At 42.7% G+C, this 25362-nt stretch overlaps 1 protein-coding gene across 10 annotated transcripts in view; it reads right to left on the reverse strand.

Moving 5' to 3' along the window:
* The window catches only part of TENM4 (teneurin transmembrane protein 4), a 762970-nt gene that overhangs the window by 66003 nt on the left and 671605 nt on the right, over nucleotides 1-25362 (reverse strand). For all 10 annotated transcript variants that reach the window (XM_080374860.1, XM_080374862.1, XM_080374861.1 and 7 more), the window contains 5 exons: nucleotides 18704-18823; nucleotides 11863-12124; nucleotides 6113-6380; nucleotides 3851-3994; nucleotides 2589-2838 (listed from right to left, as the gene is read on the reverse strand). In XM_080374860.1, the coding sequence (XP_080230986.1) occupies nucleotides 2589-2838; nucleotides 3851-3994; nucleotides 6113-6380; nucleotides 11863-12124; nucleotides 18704-18823 (1044 nt within the window). The remainder of the gene's footprint in view (nucleotides 1-2588; nucleotides 2839-3850; nucleotides 3995-6112; nucleotides 6381-11862; nucleotides 12125-18703; nucleotides 18824-25362) is intronic.

Genomic DNA, 25362 nt, shown 5'->3' on the forward strand with positions numbered 1-25362 from the left:
TGAGGTGTTAGCAGCTCAGTTCGATGCATTATTAGCAGATTGAAAACTTGACAGTAACTGTATCATACAATGCAATAATAAATAAAGACTTAGCTGGAATGACACTGATATATCTTATATTGGATATTACTTGGCGGTGAGCTCACTTATGTACCGCTGCATATCCCAAAGGAAGTGTGATCTCACCTGCTTGGAGTTATCCACTTATGCAAGAGATAGGACCAGGCAGACTTTATAATTCAGAGTAGTACTGAGCTAAATATATGTAGATGCAGATATCTTTACAGGTTTTTTCACTCTCAGTCAAAGCGATACCTGGTGATTTGCAAAGGTAACTTACCAGTTGCACAGTTATGGGTGGCAATTCATTGCCGTAACCTCGTGAACTCTAGCCCCGAGGACTGAAATTACTCTGAGCTGGACATTTTTCATGGATCTAGTTACACACCCAGCTGCAGTTATCTGCGTCCCACAAGGCATTTGCTTTCCTCTCCGCAACAGAACACTACACTCAAAAGACACCCCCTCTAAACAAAACCCAAAAGCCAAATAGTGAGGGCGTTAATCTCCAAGGAGATGCTGATTTCAGAAGACACAAGCAAACTCCATTTAGTCTAAAAGCAATGGCTTTCCTCCATAGCTTTTAGTCAGCCGGCATCTGAACCCACTTACTTTATAGCACACCAGAGTGAAGAAATGTTTATTAGATCCAGTAACCTAAGTGTTTGCACAGATGAAGCAGCAATCGTTCCAGCAGATTTAACTCTGGAATAAATTTAACTCTGTGGCTCTGCACAAAAGCCAGCAAGGCCACTCTGTCAAGGGTTCCAATTTTCTCTTTTCCAATGAGGAAATACTCTGCAAAACCTCCACCAGGTCTGGTATTTCCACTGACAATGAAACAGGGATTGGGTTTTCAAAATTGTACTTCTGGGAATGAGATATTAATCCCACTCAGTTGCAATGGGATTTGGGCCTCAAATCACCTAGGCTCTTCTGAAAATCTCACCTTTGGTCATTAAAATAACTTTCTGGCACTGGAAGAGCATTACATGCTTTAACATGGACCAGGTCTGAAGAGTTATTCCAGCTTCCCACCTTACAAACATGACAGATGTTATGTTCCTGAATATCACGTAACAGAATAGAAAGAATCGGGTTTTTGCTTATTTACTCAAAAGGTACCCCAACCCTCTGAGATGTGACTGTGAACATCTCATGGTGGGCTTCCGAATTCAATGACTCCTCCTGATTTCCTTGCTGCCCTGTGAGCATACCAAGACAACTATTCTGTAAGTGCCAGCCTTGTGATGCCTGTCTGGAATTTTTTTTCTCATACGCCATGATCTACGACGATGGTTCTGCGTGCCGTATGAGACCTTCAGCAAGGTCTAATGACTGTGGTGTGTCTGTTAAATGAGGAACTAATGGGATCTTCCACCAATTTTCCTGCAGATCAGCTCTTTCATTTGTACCCGTGGCCTTGTGGAGCAAATAGAAATACAGAGCAATGCCAGATGCGCTAGGAAGCTGTCTAGTAAGCTTCCACATGGCAGTTCTTGCAGAAAAGGAGCCTTACTTTTGTCCTCAGCAGCCAGGACGTTAAATCTAAGTAGAGCAGGAAGGTTCTTACTTTCTGGCAGATTCTCATTTTCAGGCCAGATCTTGAGAGTTAAATGGGAATGTGAACCTTCCTGCCATGCTAACCTGACACTGACCTCCCAGGACCATAGATCAGGCCCTTCAAGCAGAGAAGACTCATTCAGAAACACTCAGTTAACACTACTGACTGCTCTGGAGTGAGTCTTGTCTGGCCACAACGAGTCCAGAAGCAGGCCCTGCTGCTTTGAAGTGGGTAATTATATTTGCTGTGGAAATTTTAGATAGGAAAAATATCCCCAGTGAGGTCAATTTAAAATTTTGGTTCAGTCACAATCTATTTCATTTTCTCAGAACTTGTGACAAATCTATACTTCTCCCTCTCCTTCCTTGCTTTTCATATATGTTCCTTCTCCATCCTCCCTGTTCCTCCTAATAAAAGGAAACACTTCACTCACTTTCAGATGATCCACCTGTATGTCCACCCTGAAACTACTGATCGGTTGGGAACTGAGGGGGGCTGATACATTTGTCCCTCAAAAAACAGCTAGAAACCCCCAGTCTGTGGCTGCCTAGACTGATCATCCTGTCTTAACTATGAATGATCATCTGTCCTTATTAATCTCTACATATCATCATCAGTGCTGTGTCCTTCAAGTTTAGGTTATCTCAGAGGCTGATAGTTAAGAATTCCCACTGGTCTCTAACTACACGAAAAGGCAGACATCAACACAGTTTGATTTAGCAGCACAGAAATGTGTCAATATTTCTAGTGTGTGATTCAACTCTGGAAGAACTTGTTAAGCCTGGGTTTCTCTGGTGTAAATCAAAGTCAGCAGAGTTGCAGAAGAGGCAAATCTGGACAGCTTTTTTTCTGTTTTGCTGTGAGGTTTTTTTTTTAAGAGCTTTTCTCATTTTCTTTTTGGGCACTGAAGATTTCTGCAGAACTTAAGGGCATAATTATAATGGCCACATTCAGCACAGTGTACCTCAACTCCAGTATGTTGGTGACATTGCCAGAGGGAAAGATCCTTCGGATGTAGTTGAAATCTCCAACATAAAGACTTCCATCAGACCCACACGTTAGGGCAACAGGAGCCAGAAGTTTGTTCCCATCTGCAAGACCATTGCAGCTTGGACAAGAAATGCTACGTCTGCGACCGTTGCCCATAATGCTTCCAATTACTGGTGGCTGCTGGGAAATAAACTGGTTTTCCCCGTTGCCTTTATGCAAGATGCCTACAGAGAGAAAAGAGTAATGAGGAAATTAAAAGAGAGGCAGGGAAACTGAGACCAAAGGGAGCACAAACTGGCACTGCTGCATGCCAGCTGGGGAATTTGTCAAGTAGCAGGGAGGTTTATCATCTCTCATAGTATTGCTTTGTGTTGGTTTCAAATGAGGAGCCCCTTACCTGAAATAAGTACTTTTTATAGACCCGTTACATTTCCTGCAGAATAAAAATATGCAGGGAGAACAAGACTGTCCATACCTTTGAATGAAATATACTTTTCAGGGTCTCATGAAATTTCACCTGCCCTTTCTGCCCCTCCTTGCCCTACAATGTGCAGCCTACCAGGTAAAAAATGACATTACGTAGATCAGGATAAGACAAGGGACAGAAAGACCACGGTGCATTCTCTAGATAAATGTTTAATCTGCAAAGCTTTAGAGGAGCTCTGTTCCCTGTAAGTGTGGTGTTTTCAGCAGTGATGTGGGCTGAATTAGATGTTTGCTCCGATACCACTGCTATCATCCAGAGGGACACAGTGCTTCCATCTTTTGAACATGTTCTGATCAGCTTTCAAGCCTTCCTGCTGTAGTCTTGAGCAGCATTCATGGGCTCTGGCACCTTCCATTTTCCCTCACGACCCATGAAGCCTCTCGTTTCTGCAAGTACATTTGCACACTGGAGGACAAGTCTGAGTCAATTTATGCTCAGTGGTAGGTCCAGCCTGAATAGGCTCCCCTTTGTTATTTTAGGAAAATTTTCCTTGTTAATAACCTTCCGTCAAGACACTACAAATTTAGACATGCTGACATTCAACTGGTTCATGATGGCCAGTTTCTTCTGCATTTATACACACCAAATTGCTTCTAAATGTAGGTTACTAGAAACCATTTGTTAGTAAAATACATGAGGGAGTACACGTGTTGGTCAGGTTTCTTTCCTTTTCTTGAATTCGTAGGATTAAGAAGCAACTGTGCCATGCAGCACTGTGCTACTCCTGTTAGACGTTACAGACAACCTACCACTTTGTATGTTGAGGGCATGGTGTTTGTCCAGGGACCATCCTCCAAGTTTGGAAGCATCAATTTCATAACCCTGAAGCACAGCTGTCCTCTTCTCCCACAGGATCAAGTCAGGACAGGATTCATACTCATAACCTACTGAAACTATGAACAAGAGAAAAACAAAAGACCCTCCAGGTCAGTAACAGAGAAATGCACAGCCGGCACACACAGAGTTTCAACTGAGCAGGGGTAAGAGCATTTCTACAGGCAACTGCCAATTTCGTTTAAAATGCCGTCATCATAATGCAAAGTCCTAATATTTTTCTCTTTAAAGGCCGCCCTGCATTTAAAAAGGTCAATGCAGTTGTAGACGTTGAGCAAATGTGCTAAATATTTAAAAAACACTATTTTAAAGACATATTTTAAAACAATGGGTATTTCAGAGTGTAAACCACTGCTGGACTCCTAAATGGGAACACTTTACTCCTATCTACTATCTGATCAACGACCGCATGTCAGGAACTTGCTAAAAATTGTGGTCTTTCTTGGAAGGTGAAGCCTCACCCTAATGAGGCGTGGGGGAGCGAGTCCCTCAGAGACAGCAGTCAGACCAGGTTGACTCGTGGTCATTGTTCATGTTGAAAGGGTTTGCTCGCCATGATGTCTAATCAGCCTTTCAGGAATAACTCTGCTGAACACACTGGAGTTGCTTAAGAGTAAAATGATGTCAGAAGAAGGAAAATCATGTTTTTGACAGAATGATGACTCCTTTATGATTTTCTCAGAAGAAGCAGGAACGACCACTTTCATTGGCCTGCTTTTCTTCTGCCCTACACAATCTTTTTAGCTCTAACAGCTGAAGCAGAGCAGAATTGCAAGTTCTACACAAAAGAAAAGCAATTACGTAGCTCAGTTTTTTGCTAGATAAAAATAAAGGCCTGATGTTACAAGGTTCCCAGCCTCCTTGAAAGCGCTGGGCAAACTCAGGATCCCCCATCAAACAGAGTCTTTTGCAGAATCAGAGAGTATCAGAGGAAGATGTAATTTAGGAAATGAAGGCTTGATATTTTCCACTGTTCCAGAGGTGTGAATCATTGAAAGCCTGAATGCTGATGTCCTCAGACCTGCTTGAGTACTCTGGGCCTACAGAGCTGCATCATGGAGCACTCCAGGACCCACTCCTGATCTAGCACCTCAAAGAGCATAGTCTTTCAGCATACGCTACCAGGACATGTTTCTCAGCATGAACTCCAAACTGGGTAAGGCTCAGCAGGTTGTATCATCCAGCCTGCTCAAGGCAGCTGAGACTGAGAGGAAGGCACCCATTCTTCCTGCAAGAAAACAAGGCACACTACAGCCCTGAGACTTATCTTCACTTGGGCTGTGAGGCATCAGTGAACCACCACGCTGTCAACAAGAACTCCATTTGCTAATTTGGGATCTCTCCCATTTTGCTGATACCATTTCCTTGGCAGCCTGAAAGGTCTAGTCTAGACTCTGTCGAAGAGCTGTAACTGAATGTCCTCTGGTTGTGACAGGTGGGAAGCAGTCCCCGTGGAGCTGCATCAACTCTGCTCGCTCAGAGCACCCCTTCCCCTCCAGCACCATCACACAGGGCTCGCTGGGTGAGGTCTGATCCCTGCGTACACGCACAGCACAGGTTCCTGCCCCACCACAGACTTCAGCTTCTGCCCCTGCAGGGTGGGTGGCATGGGCCACAATGCTTGGCACTGGGGATGTGGCATGCTGCCTATCCTTATCCTCCACCTTGCAGCTTCTGGCAGTCTTTTGCAGATGTAAATGAAGGCACAAGATGCAAGAGAGAAGACCATCATGCCCCAGTTTGGGACGGTGTTCTTGAATGGGTAGGTAGCAAAGGGGAAACTAAGGTTAGAGCAATCCAGAAGATCAGGCATGAGGAGGAGTGGCTATCGGGGCTCAGTCCGAGGGATTCCTTTCAAAGCAGTGCTGACAGCTTTGGGGCTATAGGTGAGAGGCAGCCAAACATCTCTAGTCCCAGTTCGTTCCTTCTGTATGAATGCGATGGTAGTAGCTCAGGATGGGTGTGCTGGGCCAGGAGCCGGAGAGCAGAGAAGTATTCCCTGTTGGGGGAACGAGCGTTCTCCGAACAGCCGGGCCCGATCCTCTCCAAGGAAACAGTAGTGAACAAGTAGGGGCCGTTTTATGTGCTAGCAGTTGGACTGTACCGACCCAGGACAAAGTCTGTGCATTGCTGTTTAGCTGCTTCTAAAAGGAGACAGAAGCCCCGGGGCCACTTACCAAAGGCTTCTGAGAGCCCATACACCTTCTGGCTGTAGACGTCTGTCTTATCCCAGATGAAATAATAGGACAGGTCTGGAGCTGCTGCAAACCACTTTCTGAAGAGGCGTCCCTCGACAGCCACCATGAGGTGGACTTTCATGAGGTTGAAGGGAATGGTGGGGTGGGTCATGCTGATCCTCAGGACTGATTTGTAGCCAGCTGTGCGACTGCTCAGGTAACTCACTTTTATTTTACTACCGGAAACGTTAATCTCCTCCTGTAGAGCCTGTGGAAAAGCAATCCAGGAGGTGTTAAATCAGCAGCGAGCAGACAGGAAAAGGCAGTGAAGCTGTAATTTTTCAAACACACCTTTATAAAAGCTCTGGTAGACACGTCTAAAAAAAGCATGTGTAGTAGGCATCAAGTATGAAATCATGTATGTAATTTACAGGGTTATTTGTGGAAGCCAAGGAATAACCCCTCTCTCTCCATCTCTGTTGTGCTGGAGAACAGGAGACCAAAGTATCACATTTAAGTCAGTGTTTACAGTGGGACTCTGTTAAAAGGAGTCCCAGGACCCATGGTGAAAGGAACTTGGGGACTGAGATTATTCCAGCCCACCAGTTCAGCTTCCACTTTCTGTGTTTTATCTTGGCAGGTTTCTATGGCTGCTATTTTTTGTCTCCTGGCTTCTTTTTCCCAGTAAAATATCAAACACTACTTGGCCTGTATCTTTACGGATGTTCTCCAGCTCAGTCATAACCTGCCATTCTCTCCCAGTGATCAGTAATTCCTGCTTCCACCCTCCCTTCTCTGACCTACCCATCTCTCCTTCCTTCAGACGGCTCCTCTTCTACCTCACCTCTGACCCTCTTTGCCTGATCTACCTCTAGCCTTTTTTTTTTCCCTGTGTCCGGGTCCTTTTTTTCTGACCTCACATCTGTTCCTACTTACCTTGGTCCTTGCTTAAAATTCCCTTCCCTCTGACCTATGTGGTGAAGCTCTTGGCCTGATCTACAACCATCAGTCACTTTCCCTTCCCTTGCATTCTTCCTTCCCTTCCTTTTCCAGATTCCTCTGTATTCTAGGTGAGTTGCTTCATTTTCTCCTCCAGCCATGAGTGTGGGTATTTCTGACTGACTGGACAATCACCTCACAGGTCTCCATTCCAGTACAAAATTTCACAAAAGACTGGAGAAACAGCAAGGGAAGTTTTATCTGCCCAATTTTGCTTTTAGAATAGAGAAGCCTTAGTAAAGATGGTATTTTCAGCTAATTTACCTGCTAAACTATAACCAGGTCTTTTTTTTTTTTTTTTTTTTTTTTTTTTTTAAAGTTGGAGAAATGCAGGGAAGTTTGCTTTCTGGAAAATGATAGAATGCATACACCCAACACCACACTAATTCTCCCATGCAAAATACTGATTAAAAAGGGCATTTCTTTCTTAAGCCTTAGGAGGAGAAAAATTTGTTGCCACTTTCCAAAAAAATTCACTCTGAGGTAAGCACCAACACAGATATTTTCAGCCCAAGCCAGCAACCTTTGGCAAAGTATGAAAGACAAAGGTAGAAGCTTAGCAGTGAGCTGGAAAACTTGGTCTTATAATGGGATGTGTCAGAAGGTCACAGCTGGCACCGTTCTCTCCTGCACCACTTCTGAAACGCTTCGGTGTGCTGGACCCTAAATGAGCTGTGAAAATACTTCCCTAGCAATAACCAGATTTTGTAATATTAAGGGCATGGAGGCTTGAAGGCAGGTGGGTCAAGAGATCCGCTCATCAGGAAGGGATCACATCAATCCTGGTGTCCCCCAAGCTATGTGATTCCTATACTCAACTCCTCCTATGTGGGAGCAGCAAACTTCTCTGCCGTGACGAGTTGCTCATCTCTTACAGATTTTCTGGTTAGCGTTATCAGTAACGACAAATCTTGTACTCTGCCCCCTGAAAAGACCTCTTCTAAGCTATTATCCAAGGCCCAACACTCTTACAAGTGATAACTTACAGCCTCTGAGCGTTGCAGTACTTGACAAACGGACACATCCAGAAGTTAAAGCACTGTTCCACTGTGCTCATAAATATTTACTTTCTCTAATGCAGCCTTTTTAATTTACATATCTCAGTGCTTAGGAGGCTGAAAAATGACAGAACTGGGAAAACCCAGGAATTTTAAAATGTATTTTATGAGCTCAGCAACAAGCTGGGCTGGGACCATGCTCAACCAGAGAGCAGCTAAGCCAAGCCGCAGTAAAGGTGGTCCCTTGTATCAAATCTGTCTTCATATGTAACCCCTCCAGGAAAAAGTCAAGCAGAAATAATTGTCACAGAGGTACTATTTCCAATGTCTGGTTCAAATCCCCGTCAGAAAGAATTATTTCTCTCTGTCATGATCTGTCTCTGCTGTCTACCATTCCAGAGGAAGGGTCAGCACAGCGGTACCACGGCACTGAGCAGCACCAGGGGCTGTGTTTAAAGGCACTTGCTCGAAGAAAGGGTTCAAATGGTAATTCAGATCATCTGAAATGCATTTGTAGTTTGTAAGCAGTGATAAACTAGCAACAAGGCAGGGCATTGGTGGGGGGAGTATAATCCAGTCGGACATTGGTGGGAGAAAAGGGGGAAAAAAAGGCTTTACAATACTCTGAATGCACTAAAAGTAACAACAGCTGAATTGTGCCCTTATTTTTATTTGATAATTGCTGTTTGGCCTAGGTAAATTCATATGCTGTGTCTGGGGTCTTCGTGAAAGATTAGGGCTCTTGGGGTTTACCACAGACTAACCAATATAATCTGCCCTTTAAAAGTGGTCCAGCCACCAAGCTAGTTGGGCAGAAGAGCTGGTTCTTCAGGCTTACTAGGGATTTTCACAGTTTAGCAAATTTCACTAGTGTGTTCCCTTTGCTCCTGGCTGTTATCTATGCTTGTGTAAGTAGCAATTCTTCCACTCTTCGCATGAGACAATGCAGAAAATCTTGCTTCTCTGTGCTGGGTTACACATTTCTCTTACAGCTCCTCTTCCCTCTGCCAGCAGGCAAGGCAAGGAACAAAAATCTTTCTTTTTTTTTTTTTTAGTATGATGCTCAAAAGGAATTTTGAGAAAGAAAAGCATTTAGGGTCTGATTCAGGGGCCTTAACATAGACATCTAGTGCTTTTAAGACATTCCGTAGTATCCAAAACCTCTGCAAGTGGATGACAGATCTGACATGGACCTTTTTGAGATCTCCACCTCTCTGAAGCTACAGCTGGAAGCCTGAAGGGACACATCAGGGCATCTTAAACGGCACCAAATTTGTCTTTAGGCACCTGAATCAAACATTTAAAATGTATTATTTGGTCTCTCAAATGCATCCAGGTAGAGGACACTGCATTTATTTGTTGTAGCTCATGAAGTTCCTATCGGCCCACTTGTCAAAATCTCTTTTCCAGCCCTGCCATCCGCTTGTTGCTTCCTCCCAGCTATGTGCTCACACCTTTTATATTTAACATTTCCCTGCTGAGAACTGTATGTTATAAAATGCAGCTGCAGAAACTGACAGCTAGGTTATTTTTTATTGCATGTATAGCCAGTATAGGAATGAAAATTAGTCCATTGGTGAACTGAAGTACAGTCAGGCCTCTGCCATAAATCAGATTCTCTTGTGTACTCCCACACCACAAACTCTGTTAACCTTTAGCAGTCAATATTTGAGGGAGAATACTATTTTACAGGTTTTAGCTCAATTATTTGGCATGTGAGAAAAGTACTGCTCATCAGGCATGGGATTCATCTTATGTAAACTTAGGAACGTAAAAGTTAGGAGTCTTCTCTGAACTACACTTCTAGGCCTCTGCATGGCACAGGAGCAGGGACAGGCTCTTGAGAAGGTTGGTACACATTCAGAGAACTGTGCACGAACACCTTATTTAGGTGCCATATTCTCAGAATGAACCCCACTTAGATCTTAATTAGATCTCATAACTAAAGGTGTCTAGTGTGATTTGGGATGTCCAAGTTATCTGACATTCACAAGGGTTTGGCAGACATAATGCAGGACACTGATAGGGGGATCACTCTGGATTGGCAATTGAAGGCCAAGCAGGATATCTGCAGGACATTTCAAATGGCACTAAACATCTGTAATGAGGGTGGTGAGACACTGGCACAGGTTGACCAGAGCAGCTGTGGATGCCCCATCCCTGGAAACATTCAAGGCCAGGCTGGACAGGGTTCTGAGTGACCTGATCTAGCTGAAGACGCCCCTGCCCATGGCAGAGGGTTGGACTAGATGACCTTTAAAAGTTCCTTCAAACCCAAACCATTCTACAGTTCTTTGATCTATAGTCAAAAAACAGTAACAAACTCATGATCCACATCCCTGGCTGCTTTCACAGTTGATAGACATGCACTCTTATTGAAGAGGAGTTTTAGAATGTTTTAGTTGAATAGATATAATTAAACAATCTAATGAGTATCCTACTAAATAATGAGAGAGATTATGGTTATAGTTGCACTGTATCAGATATTTGCTTCTTTCCCAGGCAGTAGTGAACATTACCTTTCATAGTGTTTGTTGGTTTAGGAAAAAAAACAAAGTGAAAACCGAACCAAGAATTTGCAATTTGATGGACTTTACAAAATATGGGACTTAATTAGTAATTATGCTGGGACAAACTCACTGACTGTAATTGGAAATTAGTGTGAGAGAGGATTACAAGATTTGGTCCAGAGGGAGAGGTGAAGAGGCCACTAGCTTTATTTGTTGCTGGGTTCAGTAACTGGTGAATTAAAGTATGAAGATATAAAGTTACTTCTTTCCTCATTAATGCTACCGCAACCCCAGTGGAGTCAAGCAGGAAGCACACAATGTGTTCCTACACTTTTTATTATTTCTACCTTGGCAGACTAGCACCTGTCACTAAAAACAAGACCCAGGACATGCTGAGTGCTGGCATCTAAAACCCAGGGAACAACATGCCCAAGAAAGCTTGAATGTGCTACATCCATATATTTCAACACAGCGAGTGTTTTTAAGGAAAATGGATAATTCAGTTGTTTGGCCTATTCAAGTTTAAAACCCAGCTTTCCATTTGGTAAAATATTTGGAATCCACAGCAAGTTGTTAAACTACTTTATCCGACTCACACTACCTTATAAAAGGGAATTGGGGATGAGAAATTAAAACTACCTCGCTTTGTTCATCTATCCCAAGTGTCAGGAAATGCAATAAAAGCCCGGTGCTCTGCAGGCTGGCCACTTGCCAGCTGTCTGCCGGCTGACTGCACATCTCAGCAGCTTTGTAGAGCGAGGGGTACACCTTCAAACCCTGAGAAAGTTCACACCGATGCTTCACCACCAAGGTCTGTAACGCCCAGTGGGTGAAATTTGCTCCGGAACAGAAAAAAGGCATCAGAGCATAAGCGGTCCATCAGCCTCGTGCTGGGCATACTGAACACCAAAGGGCTGCCTGAAGGCTTGTGGTGGGGTCACAGGAGAGTCCCAGCCCACCTCCTGTGGATGAGAGGTGAAAGCAAAGCAGAACCAGTGTAGTTTTTTTGCCGCTGACCACAAGCGCTTTGCCTCCATCTCTCCGAGATAAGGGAAAAGCAACCTTCTGGCAAAGTGCATGCTTGTGAGCGAGAGCTCCTGGCAAATAGAAAAAAAAGTGCAACAAACAGGGAATGCTTTTTTTAGGAAAGCAAAGGAATAGTTGTGTTTGTGTTGCTCAAAGCAGGCAAAAGAACCACAGAAAGGAGATGGATTATTCTGTCCTCGGCTCAGATGGTTCATACCTGGATCTCAGGCACAATAGGACCTTTCTCCGAGCAGGAGCTTGCAAAAGCTGTCAGTGGAGATGGGGAGACCACAGGGTTGGGCCGGGCGAAGTTACTGAGGTCACAGCTTGGGATCTCATTCTCTTCATGCCTCATGACTATGGTTTCCATCACAAAGAAGCGATCCCACGGCAGCCACAGCGTGTGCTCCTGGGTGATGAAGGGAGCTCGCTCAAAGTGCAGGATAATGGAGATCCCACCAATGGTAACGAGATCAAAGCTGTTTTAAGAGATGGAATACAAATTTAGTGCAAGCACCACCCCATCTGTTTGTAGCAATTCCCTAGCAAGGACCCCCAGATAAATAATTGTGAGAAATATCATCACCCATATTTTACAAACAAAATCTACAGCCCAAAGAAGCTGTAAGAATTGAGCGAGAGCAAGTGGCAGAGGCAGTACAAACTCAGCTTCTTTGCATGTTGCCCTTGTGTATATTAAAAACATGCTTATCCCTTTTCTTGAGATAAATGTGTGTCTTTGTTAGTGCTTTTCTACTGTCATTTTACCATATATACTATTTTCCTTTTTTCCTTTTACGTATTTATCATCCAAATGCAGTCACAGGTTGGATCAATTCACACAATTAAATAAACTACTTGGAAAGTGATTTCTTTGACACACCACCATATAAATTGCCTTGGCATCACTGCTGACCTGATGTAACACCTAATACCTAATGCAGCCCAGGGAACACGTGGAGCCCAGTCATGGACTGAGCCTAGAAAGATGTTGGGATAGAGTTTGGGGTTTTTTCTTAGTTTTGTATTTAAATGTCACATCTTGTCAGAGATGGGGGGTTTACGAAGTACCATGGGATGTATCTACTATATACAGACTTAAAAAAGAGGTGTTAACTGAGAAAGGAAGGGATTTGAACACAGTTTGAAGCCCTCTCATTTTTGCTGCTTTGTTTTTTTTCTCAGTATCTATTCAGTGGCAATGCCAAATGTGCGTTTCAGGCAAAGAAAGTTGTTTTTTTTTTTTTCTTTTTCATTCCTGCTTCTCACTTTCGGTGCTTGGCACTAGCAGATGACTGTCTCAGACAGATTTTAAGCATGTGAATAGGCTCACTGGCTGCAGCGGAGCTGTTCACGTGCTTAAGAGCCATGGGTTTAAGTACTCCTCTGTGCATGAGAAACAAGACCTGGAAGCACTCTGACAGCCCAAAGCTAGACTTGATGCACCTTGTAATTCCAAGGTTAAAAAAAAAAAAAAAGCTGAAAAAATTATCGAAAATTATTTTTTAAAGTAATTATGAAGCTGTCAGATCAACTGCAAAGTCCCAGAGGAGAAACAACAGGTATGAAAGATTTCTAAAAAAAAAAAAATAATAAAAAAATCTTTGGCAAGCAATCACTCAGGAGAACCTTTTTTATTTTTTTTATATTTTTTTTTAATGGTCAATAGACCGAGCTGCCATTTAGTAATTATAATTATGAAAAGAAAGTTATTCAGGAAAGAATAAATCAACTCCATGGGAAGGAGTGGAAACCATTTTAAAAAGCTAAAGATGTGTTTATTCTACCACTCAAGTGGGGGCATCAGTTTCCCAGATCCATGGAGCTTGGCTTGCAACAGCCTGACGAGTAACTTGCTGGTCCTTGCCAGCAAAGCTGCACAGCATTTGTACTTTGATGTGAGCATTTTTAACAGTCAATTAGCATTTGGCAAGCCTTTCAGCTAGGAGGGAGAAGCTTGCTCTGCATGAATCCGGGCACCAAAAGGGCCAATGGGAGGAAAGCAACAAACATTACCAATGATGCTCAACAAGTTTTTAGGCAAGCGGGATGAGTTTTTATTTGGAAACACCTTGGTTTCACTCCTTTGTGAATGGTCCTTGGCTGCATTGAGCCTGGGTCAGGCATAGCAACCTGCTGGGGTGAAACATCCTTGCGTCTCCTGCATCCCCAAAACAGGATGCAGAAGGGAAAGCACCACCTCCATGTCAGGCTCCAGCAGCTGTGAAAACAGAGACAGGCAGTATTTTCTAGCAGGCACTTTTGCTCATGAGCTGGCTTTTCCAGAGTCACAGAGTGCAGCTTTGAAGTTACCTTGATGAAGTAAAAAAAAAAGCTAAACCCAAAACCAAACAGAAAAACCCAAACTGAAAACACCTTCCTCCCAGTGTCCCTTAGTGAAATTAAAATTAACAAGAGCAAAACCATCTTTGGATTGAAGGAATAATTTTATTCCTGGTTTTGCTGCTGATCTCTGATGTCTTTTTTATCACTTTATAAAAATCATACTTGTATGGTCATATGGTTCTGTTTTTCTTAAGACTCTGGTGAGACAGGCCAAAGGATGAAATTCTCTATCCACAAAGCAGCCTCCAAAAAAAAAAAAACCCAAAAAACACCACAAAGAAAAGTATAACCCTTCCTCATCTCTTTGCTCTTAAAGTTCATGTATTTGGTCTTTCCGAGCCATGCCAAAGTTGCTGAATGTAATGGCAGGTACATGACACTGAAAAACTCTGGAGACTTTCCTGCTGGTTTATTAACACTGTGCCTACAGCCATAGGATAATGAGGACTTGCAGCCTTTATAAATTATCAGTTTAATCAAATCTAAAGCTTTCTTTAAAAATGTGGTTTATAGTTCAGTGCTGATATTTTGATCTATCTATTAACTTTGCTTTACAAAGAGAAATGCATACAATGGAGTGGTCTGAGAATTATTTCATGTTCATGCCTTGTTAGCTGAAAAAACCCTGTGTCCCAACAGTTAGCTAAAAACACATGCAAGCCTTGAAGTTATCCAAGTTTTGCTCAGACTAAGTAATGTGACTTAAACAGAACCAGGATTTTACTACTAGATGCTGTACCTGAGTACTGTAATAGGAATGAAACCCACTTGCAGAGACCTGGGATACAGTGAACCCACTTACAGGGGCGAAAAATTCAGTTCACTGTAATTCTAAAACTGAAATTTTACTTATGGTATTCATTTTGAAACTTGGTCATGGCCAAAACCCCTCCAAAACAAACTTGAAGCAACAAAATCAGCTTAGGAACCAATCTAGCTCAACTGATGCAATTCTGTCTTCAAACTGCCTTACTTTAAAACCACAGTTATTGCCCTGCTATCACTAAACTTATTCGCTAAATCAATTTAAGGCAACTCAGTGCACGTTTTCAAATAGCTATTCCTATGGTGAATATGCCAAATAATAAAGCTAGTGAGTTTTCTGTATTATCTCCTAACCCCTGGAATAAGGTAAGTGCTTGCATGCATGCTCCCATTTTTCCTCCAAACCAGAATGACACTGGAGATGGTCCAGATGACCCTGTATGACACTGTGCACTGCTATGGACTGGGAGTGCATGTGGTCTGCTTCTGCAGTGCAGGAGAAATTACTTGTTGCTTAAGAGCAGCAACTTCTTGAAACAAAGTCACTCAATCACACAAAAACTGCGCTGTGAAAAAGCTGATGAGAAGAGAGTCCTGCTGTATTCAGAAAATTACTGAAAACCATCAAAACACATAATAGAAATGGTAATAGCAGTAATTCTTTATGTGATTTTGAAAGGGCTTTACAAATAATATATAATAAAATCTATAGCAATCACCAAGGAAGGCAAGTAAATGTTAGCTCCCTTTCACAGGCCGGTTGATTGGCCCAGGAAGGTTAAGAGATGCATCTAATGCTACCCGCTAAATCAGCGGCAGGACTAGGATCAGAAGTAGGGGATGTCTGACATCTTTTTCTGCCCTGACAATTTTAGTCTGAAGGCTCTTAAATACTTCAAGGTAATTTTTAGAAGACCTCACCACTGAGGAAGTCGCTGGATTTTGTTGTTCTTCAAGAAAAGGGCTTTCACTTGTCCATTTATTACCTCCGGAGTACACAGATGCACTGCTGCACCCATTCATTTGAGAAAATATCTGTTTGTGTGCCTCAGCCAATTTTGAAAGTTATTTTTTTTGATTCCAGAGACTCAGTGCTGCAACTGGACAATTTGTTGAATGTTGGTCATGTACCAGACATGCACAAGGTTTCTGTAGAAGCAGATTAATTCGAGGGGAAGGTGAAAAAAGTGAAAACAGAAGAGCTGACACCATGCAGTCTGGGGTTAGACTGACCACCAGCAGCTGCCAACGGAAATCCCAGCTTCAGGATGAATCCCGCTTGGTCACAGATTCCCTGCTCTGAGACAGCTGATCTCTGTCATTTTTATCATTTGGAGCTGAGTATCTGTCGGGGGCTGAGTCAGCAAACTGCAGCACTGAGCTCCTTGAAACTAATTTAACTTCTGGAGGCTGGCAGCCAGCCCCGAGGAACCAGCAGTCCACTGAAGACTGGTGGAGCATACTGATGCTCCAGCTGCATTGCTTTCTGCCCTGGGCCTCCTGCACAGCTGGAGGTTGGGAAGGACATGGTGCAAAAGGAGCCTCCTTAACCTGAACTCCCAGTAGAAGTAAGTTTATAGCAAGGGGAGGATTTGCCTTTCACCAGCCAAGAATTGGAAAGAAATAGTTACTCAAATATGACAAAGGTCTGGAGCTGGGATAGCAGCGCTCGCCTCCGTGCTCTGCCCCTGTTTAGCTTAGCGGTATGTTTGGTGCCCGGAGGCACATTCTAAGATAAAGCCCCTCTGTGCTAGGTACAGCACAACTACAAAGCAAAGAGATGGTCCCTTCCTCACAGTACTTGTAATCTAAATGAAAGATTACACGTGGTAGTTGGGTATTGTGTATATGGCAAGGAAAGAGATGAAAAAAAGGTTATAGCAGGCATTATTGTGCCAGTTTTTCAGGCATATTTATCTGTTCTAATAGACACAGATTTTGCACCGGTCCATGCACAGCAATCTCATCTCGAGAGTGCAGGTTGCGTCTCACTTTCATGCAAAGTAGGTTCAGTAAGGTCGACAGAGATACTCATAGCATAAATGTTCAAGACTTTCTCTTTTTTGCAGTAATGCCTAAGCTATGGGCAATACAAATGCACGAACTCCAGAGGCATCCTTTTCCAAAGATGACCACCAGTTTTCCTGGGATGCCTCTTTGGTACCCGGATTTTACTGTCATGTCATCCAAGAGGTGGAGCATCACTTGGAAAGCCTCCTAGTCACCATCAGTGTGTTCCAGTAGGTGCAAAGTCCCCTAAGCATGAACAGGCAGCATTAAGTGCACATTGCTAGCACGTGTTCCTCTCTTTCATTATAATTCTATCAGCTTCTCTGGCCAAGTCAAACCTTTAATGAAAGTTGTGGATTGGAGAGGTGCTAAAATCTATAAATCCTCTCCCAAGTGCTAGTGGTTAGTAGTCAATACATAGAGGATGTGCAGCTGGAACCCCTTATGTTTCTTTTTTGTTCTTAAAAGAAAGGGAGCCAATTAGCACTGACAGACAAAAGATAAGATGAAAGGCATTCTCATTTGCAATGCTTTTGTTTTGGTTGAGCGCAATTGCTCAGATTTTAAGCACTTGCCTCTAACACAACCATATTCTTAACGGCTTCTTCCTAATCATTTCAACATGAATTAGCAAGAATAAAGCTGTTGGGAGCAGGAAACATCTTTTCTTTACATGCATGGACATGGATTGCCCAGTTGTTGGCTGAAGATTTTAGGTGATATCACAAAGTTAATAATAATATTATAAATCAGAATAGAAAATAATAGACTGTTTCAGTTGGAAGGGATCTACAAGGATCATTTAGTCCAACTGCCTGACCAAATCAGAGCTGATCGACTTAAAGCATATTATTAAGGGCATTGTCCAAATGCCTCTTAAACCCTGACAGGCTTGGGACATTGACCACCTCTCTAGGAAGCCTGTTGCAGTGTTTGACCACCCTCTCGGTAAAGAAATGCTGCCTAATGTCCAGTCTAGATCTCCCCTGGTGCAGCTTCAAACCATTCCCACACGCTCTGTCGCTGGATACCCGCGGGAAAAGCTCAGCACCTCCCGCTCCGCCTCCCCTCCTCAGGGAGCTGTGGAGAACAATAAGGTCCCCCCTCAGCCTCTTTTTCTCCAAACTAGACAAACTCAAAGTCCTCAGCTTCTCCTCACAGAACATTCCTTCCAGCCCTCTCACCAGCTTTGTTGCCCACTTCTGGACACATTCAAGGACCTTCACATCCTTCTTAAATAGCGGGGCTCAGAACTGTACACCTAATCATAAAATGAAAAATTTTATTTCGATTACAAGGTGAGGCCACACCAATGCTGCATACAGCCGGATAATCACCTCGTTTGACTGCCTGGTGATGCTGTGATGGATGCACCCAGGATGTGGGTTGTCTTCTTGGCTGCCAGGGCACACTGCTGGTTTCTACTCAGCTTGCTGCCAACCAGCACCCCCAGATCCCTTTCTGCAGGGCTGCTCTCCAGCCGCTCCTCTCCCAGTTTGTACTTGTGCCCAGTGTTATCCCATCCTAGCTGCAGAATCCAGAATTTTGAGTTGTTAAATTTCCTCCCATTAATCATTGCCCAATGCTCCAATCTATCTAGATCCCTCTACAAAGCCTCTTGCCCTTCAAGGGAGTCAACAGCACCTCCAGGTTGGGATCTTCAGTAAACTTGATAACGGTGCATTCAGCTCCTGCATCCAGGACGTTGATAAACACATTGAGCAGGACTGACCATAGAATTAAACCCTGTGGAACGTCGCTGGTGACTGGTTGCCAGCCAGATGTAGCCCCATAACAACTAACAATAATGCACCAACATCTTCAAAATGCACCAACAATAAACATGCTCTTGGAAGGAGTTTCTCTTCAGTGTTGATGGGAATAATGCTGTAACTGCTGTTTGAATGAACACCGTAAATCCTGTAAAGAGATCCTACCTGCCGTCTTGTCGGCTGATTGTGTATCCAAAAAGAGGATTGTTGACAAAGCTGATGTTCACTCCAACTAGAGGGGTCCCATCTGCCGTCATCACCTGGCCTCGAATCACACATGCATGTCTGCAAGAAGGAGAAAAATGATAAGAAATAGTCAGTGTTTTGACAGTTTCAAGGTTTTTCTCTGCTTCTGCAGCTAAGAATTCCTGTGGATTAGAAAGCCTAGGCCTTTATATCCTGGAAAGCTGGGGGCCATGCCATGTGTCTTGATGGGGGGATGCTCTGCTGAAGACTTTCTCAGGAGTTGTGTAAGAACATTCAATACCTAAAATGAGGTTTGTCTTTATCCTACTCTTGAAAAGCAACTGCTGCAGCATATACTTCGATAACCACAGACTTCTGTAGGATTCACAACCACCACATTGGAATTTGCTATAACCAACTAAGTTTCACAGTTTTGACAACGTTGCCCTAATTAAAGGCAAAGCACATTTTAAAATCAAAGCGAACAGAAACCTAACTGGACATATTTAAGGCACAAAAGCCACAGAAGCACCCTCACCAAGGCTTGATGGCTCATTTATTTCTCATTTCTTCCACACTTGGGAGAACCACGACAGATAATTTGCTAGTTTCAGATAGCTTCCCTACTAACTGCTTGGGGAACTGAGCACGCCAACAGGACAAGCTTTTTCCTCCCAAGTTTGGTAGATTGCACTATTTTATAGGCTACATCTATTCCAATTACTCTATGCTCTGTAATGCACTCTTTTATCTAAGGATTTCAAGGATCTTTACAAACATCGATTAATGCTGCAAGATAGGTATTTTACAGAGAAAGGAAATAAAGCACAGACTGATTTTTATTTGTCCAAGGTCAGTCAGAAAATCTGCAGTAAAGCCGAAGACAGATTTTCTAGGTTCTTATTCCAAAGTCTGTTTCCAGTCCTCTAAGTCATTACTACACTGCTACCTGAGGAGCTTCCTATAAAGACAAAGCATCACATGTCTGTGAGAGTGTCTGAACCCAATTTTTGGCTGAAGGTAACTATTTTTCTGAGCAGCAACAGCAAATTGTGGTGTCAGTGTGCTAGCGTGACCCAGTGAGTGATTTTCCTAACTGCTGTCCTGCTGGAGAGCAGAGATTGAAAGCCAATGTTTCTACAGGTGCAGGACCAGATCTCTAGATAGAGTAAATCATCCCAGCTGCACTTGCTATCTACCCACTTCAACTGAGAAATGTTGCTTTACTGGTTTACTGAAGCAAAGGATGGTATCTGCAATGTTTTTTAATGATGATTTCATAAACATGGATCATCAGGGAAAGATCAAGTTATTTTCTTACAGTCCACCTAACAATCTGATATTGTATAACTCAAGGAGATAAAACATAACATCATTTTAATAAAGGCTGTGCTATTGTATATTCCACAGTACAGAAAACAGATAATTTGTCAGGGTGTCTTAAACAAAACTCCTACTGATCTAAACTGAGAGTTCCAGTATTAACAAAATTTCTTGAAGTGTTACCAGAATGTGTTGGCAAACTACAATGTGACTGGATTCATATCCAGTTTTGGAACAGGCAACAGGAAAATGAGATAATGGAAATGATTTTTTCTGTCACTGAGTTTTCTCTGATATATCATCACTGACTTGTTAAGGAGTCATGTAGGAAAAGATTTGGACCCAGCTTGGAGCTAATAATATTATTCAGACTTCTGTTGCTTCTCCCATTAAAAGCCCTAACACAGCCTCCCATATAGAACCAATTTAAAATAATGTTCCAGTACGGTACTATGCACATCATTCTCTAACACGCAGGCAAAGCATAACTCAAAGGATCATGATGCCATGGAACATGCTTGGGAAAATGTCAGTGCTTGGAATAACCCCACTGAAGTCAACAAGTCACCAAATGCAGTGCATTTTTTTCCACGAAGTGAATGTATCTGATTATGTCTGAGCTGAGAGCAGAACCTAAGCCTCCTCTTCCTGGATTTTTCCATGATCCCCTCCACCCTGCCCCATCTCCTTTTCCATCCTTTAGACAGACCTGAGGAAGGGTTTGAAACCGTCTTCTCTCAGCTTCCCATCAAATGGCTGCTCATCTTGTGAAAGGTGAGGAATCACTACAGACTGTTGGAAGACTAAGACTGGAGCACCAGGGACGCGCTGCTCAGAATTACTGACAGCGTATACAAGCCAATACTGTGACTACCGATGTTTTAAAATACTTGAGAGACAAGATCATACATTTTTGTGAACGCAAAAAGAATACTTCCACCTGTTGTTTTTTCCCTTCCAAGAGTTAAAAGCAAGCAAAGGAAAACCACAACATATTGCAGGTGTCTCTCCTGCTGTCCTACACAAAACACATGTCCAAGCAGTTGCAAACTTCTAAGTAACATTGCAAGCACATTGGCCTCGATCCTCAGCTCATGTTAACGGGGGGATGTGCTTTATATTAGCAAGCATCTGGTCCATTACATATCAGTGACAACTATTTCTACAATAACAAGCACCAGCACAACATGGAGAAACAAGTGACCTCCTCTCTCCTTGGCAGCTGTGACAGATGTATTTCAACTCCCACCTTCCAGCCAGAGACTCGGTTCTCATTCTAGATGATGCTTCACACGTTGCACTCCAACTCTGTTAGCACATCTACGTGCTCACTAACTCAGACGACGCTGGCATCTCTTCTCAGAGAAGCAGCTCGTCAGCAAGCCCAGCTGCATCCACCATCCTCCCGAGGACTATAACAATAGCTTTATTTACATGCTATGAGGAAAGATGTTCCCTCAAAGGAGACATCTTTCCTAAACCACAGTGATAAAAAGAAGCTGGAGCAACATGCACAAATCTGAACTCAGTTAAAAGCAGGAGGGGTGGAAACTGGAGGAAGACCAGAGCCCAGACTTTTCCTGATTAGAGGCTCAAATCTTCTCCTTCCCTGGGTGACAAAATTTGCCCTACTCGGGAAAACCAGTAAAACACAGTGTGTTGGAAGCAGCTGGCTTCTCTAGAGTCAACACGTCCTTTCTGGAGGCAAGATCAACTATCGACAACGCACCAAGCCCCCCAGGAACCTGGTTAATACTAATTTAGTCAGCCATTTCCTTCAGAAGACCTTGGTCTAAATGCAATTACACTACAAACAAGTTAAGTGGTACTGCTAAGATGCTCCGCTCTGCTAGAAGGTCTCCCAATATATTTACATAAAATTATCTCTCATGTTAATAGAAGAGATTTATTCCATCAGTCTAGGCCTGCCAGTTCAGAGCGCTTTCTGCAGTTGAGCAAAATTGAATTTCTTGTAGCTGGAGCCTCATCTTCCCATTGAATTATTAACAGATGATGCCTTTGTGTTCTGGCTCGTTTTGTTTTGTTTTGCTTTCTTCACCACTTTTACAGGAGGCTGTATGGATTCTTCCTTTACAACAAAAAACAGCCTGCTTTTTTTCCTCTTTAATTAGACTTTTCCTTTTTTTTTCCTTTTTTTTTTTTTTTTTTTTATTTGTCTGTAAGAGCTTCCCTGAAATACTGAATCATTGCTGGAATGCCATCTAGAATGCCAGATGGTGGATCAGATAATTTTACACCATTGCTTTGTGAAGCCATTCTTTATTCCCTAGAAAATTAAATTAAGTCTTCCTGGTAAGATCTGGGCCACAGTGGCAAAACAGACAGGGGTGCAGTGATGCCTTTACATTCCCACTGCTCAGATATACAGAAAGTTTGACAGGCTGTCCACAAAAGTCAAGCAGACAAAACCAGCTTTAGAGCAGAAGCCAGAAAAGTAAATTCTTCAAAAGCCATTTCATATTATGGGAGCACATTAAAGATTTGTCTCTGATACTGACTCTGATTCAATGTCTCACAACTTAGACATTGGCCCTTCTAATACTTCTTATTCATAGAGTTTTTCCACTGACACTGTGCTTGGCACTGGGAAACAGACAACAATACCGCTTCTGCTAAGCATTTTTCATTGGGAAAAAGAAATTCCATGCATCCTAAACTCCCTTTTGCTGCAAGAAATGTATATTCCTTCCTTGACTGAGGATAGGTGCCATGGGAAATCTCACCCCAATGAATTTCTGCAGCTCCTCAAAATATTTCCACTGTAACTCATTGTGTCTTCTCCTTTAAAGGTTTCAGATGTGTGGAGATGGTTATCACGACTACTTAGCCATCCTCAGCCAAGTTATTCATAATAAATATTTTTATTTGCCACTATAAATCTCTTAATCTTTTTGAAATTACTTACCACTTCCATATTTTTTAAATATATATACACACACACACATATGGGATTTATCCTTCTGCTCCAGATGAAACTTCAACAGAGCACCATAGAGTGAAAATCTAGAAAGTAATTATTCATTGGGAAGAGCATTATTAGTGAAATTAGGTGATCTCACGTCCATTCCTGTGCTACAGACCTGCTGTGTGACACTGGTCATGTCAGCTAGTCTGTATGTGTCTCTGCACTCCCCTCGCAGAATAACAACCCAGGCACATCTCCTCCTTACAGAGACATTAGAGTATTTGTACTAATTTGGATAATTGTACTAATCTGCTAATCCCTTGCACAGGGATTTTTACATTTTACACTTCATCTGTGACACGCTCACACACCCCGATGATAAATGCCTATAAATACAGTCATTTGTTCCGAACACGATCTCATGGCTTCAGCTGTTGTGACCTTTTTGCTTGATAATAACACAGGATGAGGCAAAATGTACCTCGTCCATTTTGGGTTGAATGCACATGTCTCACGTTAAACAACCTCAGGGCAGTCTAGTACTAGAATAGATAGAAAAATTGGTAGAATGCCAGGTAAAAGCTAAGGGCACCGTGATCAAACACATGGATACAGAGAAAATGCCTGAGCTGGCAGACGAAGGACAAAAGAAGAAGAGCAGAACATGCAGATCTTCAAGTTCATTGCTTGTGGCAGCATTTCCCTCTAAAGCTGTCTGTAAAAAAAAAAGTCCTGCCCACTTGCCTCTTAACTATGCAGAAAAAAAAGTCCTGATAGTCTTTCCTTGAATGGAGTCAACCCCTGTCTGGCTTCTCAGTTCAGTTTAGCTGTGGGAAGAAATTAAACCTGGAACCTACCAACTGACCTTAGCTGCCATCTGAATTAAGGAATTCTGCTTTGGAAAAAGAATGGAAAAGATCCTGCTGAAGAGTTCCTTTTCAAACAAGAAAGGCACAGTTATATGAAAAAATGAAAATTAAAGAGTAGTCATCCAGAAAGACCCCCACACCACCTTGGACAGCACAAGGGAGTTTCTGAAAGGGTTTGGCAGCTGTTGTGCAGCTGGTATACAAATACAAATCCAGATGGATTTACCAGGGCCCGTTGCGACAGGACAAAAGGGAATGGTTTTAAACTAAAACAGGGCAGACTTAGACTAGATGGAAGGAAGACATTTTTTACAAGGAGGGTGGTGAAACACTGGCACAGGTTGCCCGGAGAGGTGGTAGATGCCCCATCCCTGGGAACACTCAAGGCCAGGTTGGACGGGGCTCTGAGCAACCTGGTCTGGTTGAAGATGTCCCTGCTCATGCCAGGAGGTTAGACTATATGACCTTTAAAGGTCCCTTCAAACCAAAACCATTCCATGATTCTAAATCATTAATTAGGCTCAGCCGAGAAGTTTGCCAATAATCGGAGCATCAGAATGCCAGCGTCAATCTGAGAAAGGGACAAAATGCGCTGACATTTGACCAAGTTTCCTTGGTCAAATACAAGGGTTTCCTATCGTGGCACTGAGAGATGTGGCTTGCAAGAGATCCTGCCACTCAACTTTCTGAGCAGCTGATGGAGTGGGAGACCCGGGAGAAAAAGAGCAGGTGGTGAAGAGCAAAGTTTATAAGAGCTCTGACCAGGCTCAATAAGAGAAAGTCAATTCTAAGTTGTTTGCAGCAAGAAACAGTATCTGCTGTGTTTAACCTACTCAGCGAAGCTATTTATAAGGTCTCATCACTGAAGGGTCAGGAGATGCTGATGATTCTTTATGTGGGCATGGTCCTTAGCTGTTAACCTTTTGCAAGAAGCCTTCTACAGCCTTTTAGATATTCTACAAAACACACAATAAAGCCAACTGAATGAAACGTCATTGAAAACCCATTACTTAAATTGTCTGAAGGAGGACAGGGCAAAAAGCAACGTAATGCTAGGATATGTTTATAAATGTGACTAATGAAGTTGGCATTTGAAGTCCAAGAGGAAAGAGTTTATCAGTCAAGATTTACAATAACACCTCTAGATGCAGATTTTATTCTACTTGTCTCTTTATATCTGGTCTAACCTGACAGTACCAAAACAGCAGGCCTTCTTCAGCTGATAATTTTAGTATCCAAGAGAGGGCTTGGTTTTGTGACCAGCTGTTGTCCAGTTTCTCAAGCTCCCCACTGCACACACCTGACTCCGTTTTGTTCCATTAAGACTTACAAATTGATAATAATAATGATAAAAAATCTCCTGTGACATCATCTTTTTTAGCAATATTAGTGACTGCTAGTTGTAGCTCCTCCAAAAGGAAAAGAAGGTATTTTGATTGCATGACAGTTTAGTAAGAAAATATCTTTTGAGGGCTGTCTACCACTTCTAGAAAACCCATGACTGAATGATCATTGCTCTC

Source organism: Falco punctatus (genome assembly GCF_963210335.1).
Source record: "Falco punctatus genome assembly, chromosome: 2".
NCBI lineage: Eukaryota > Metazoa > Chordata > Aves > Falconiformes > Falconidae > Falco > Falco punctatus.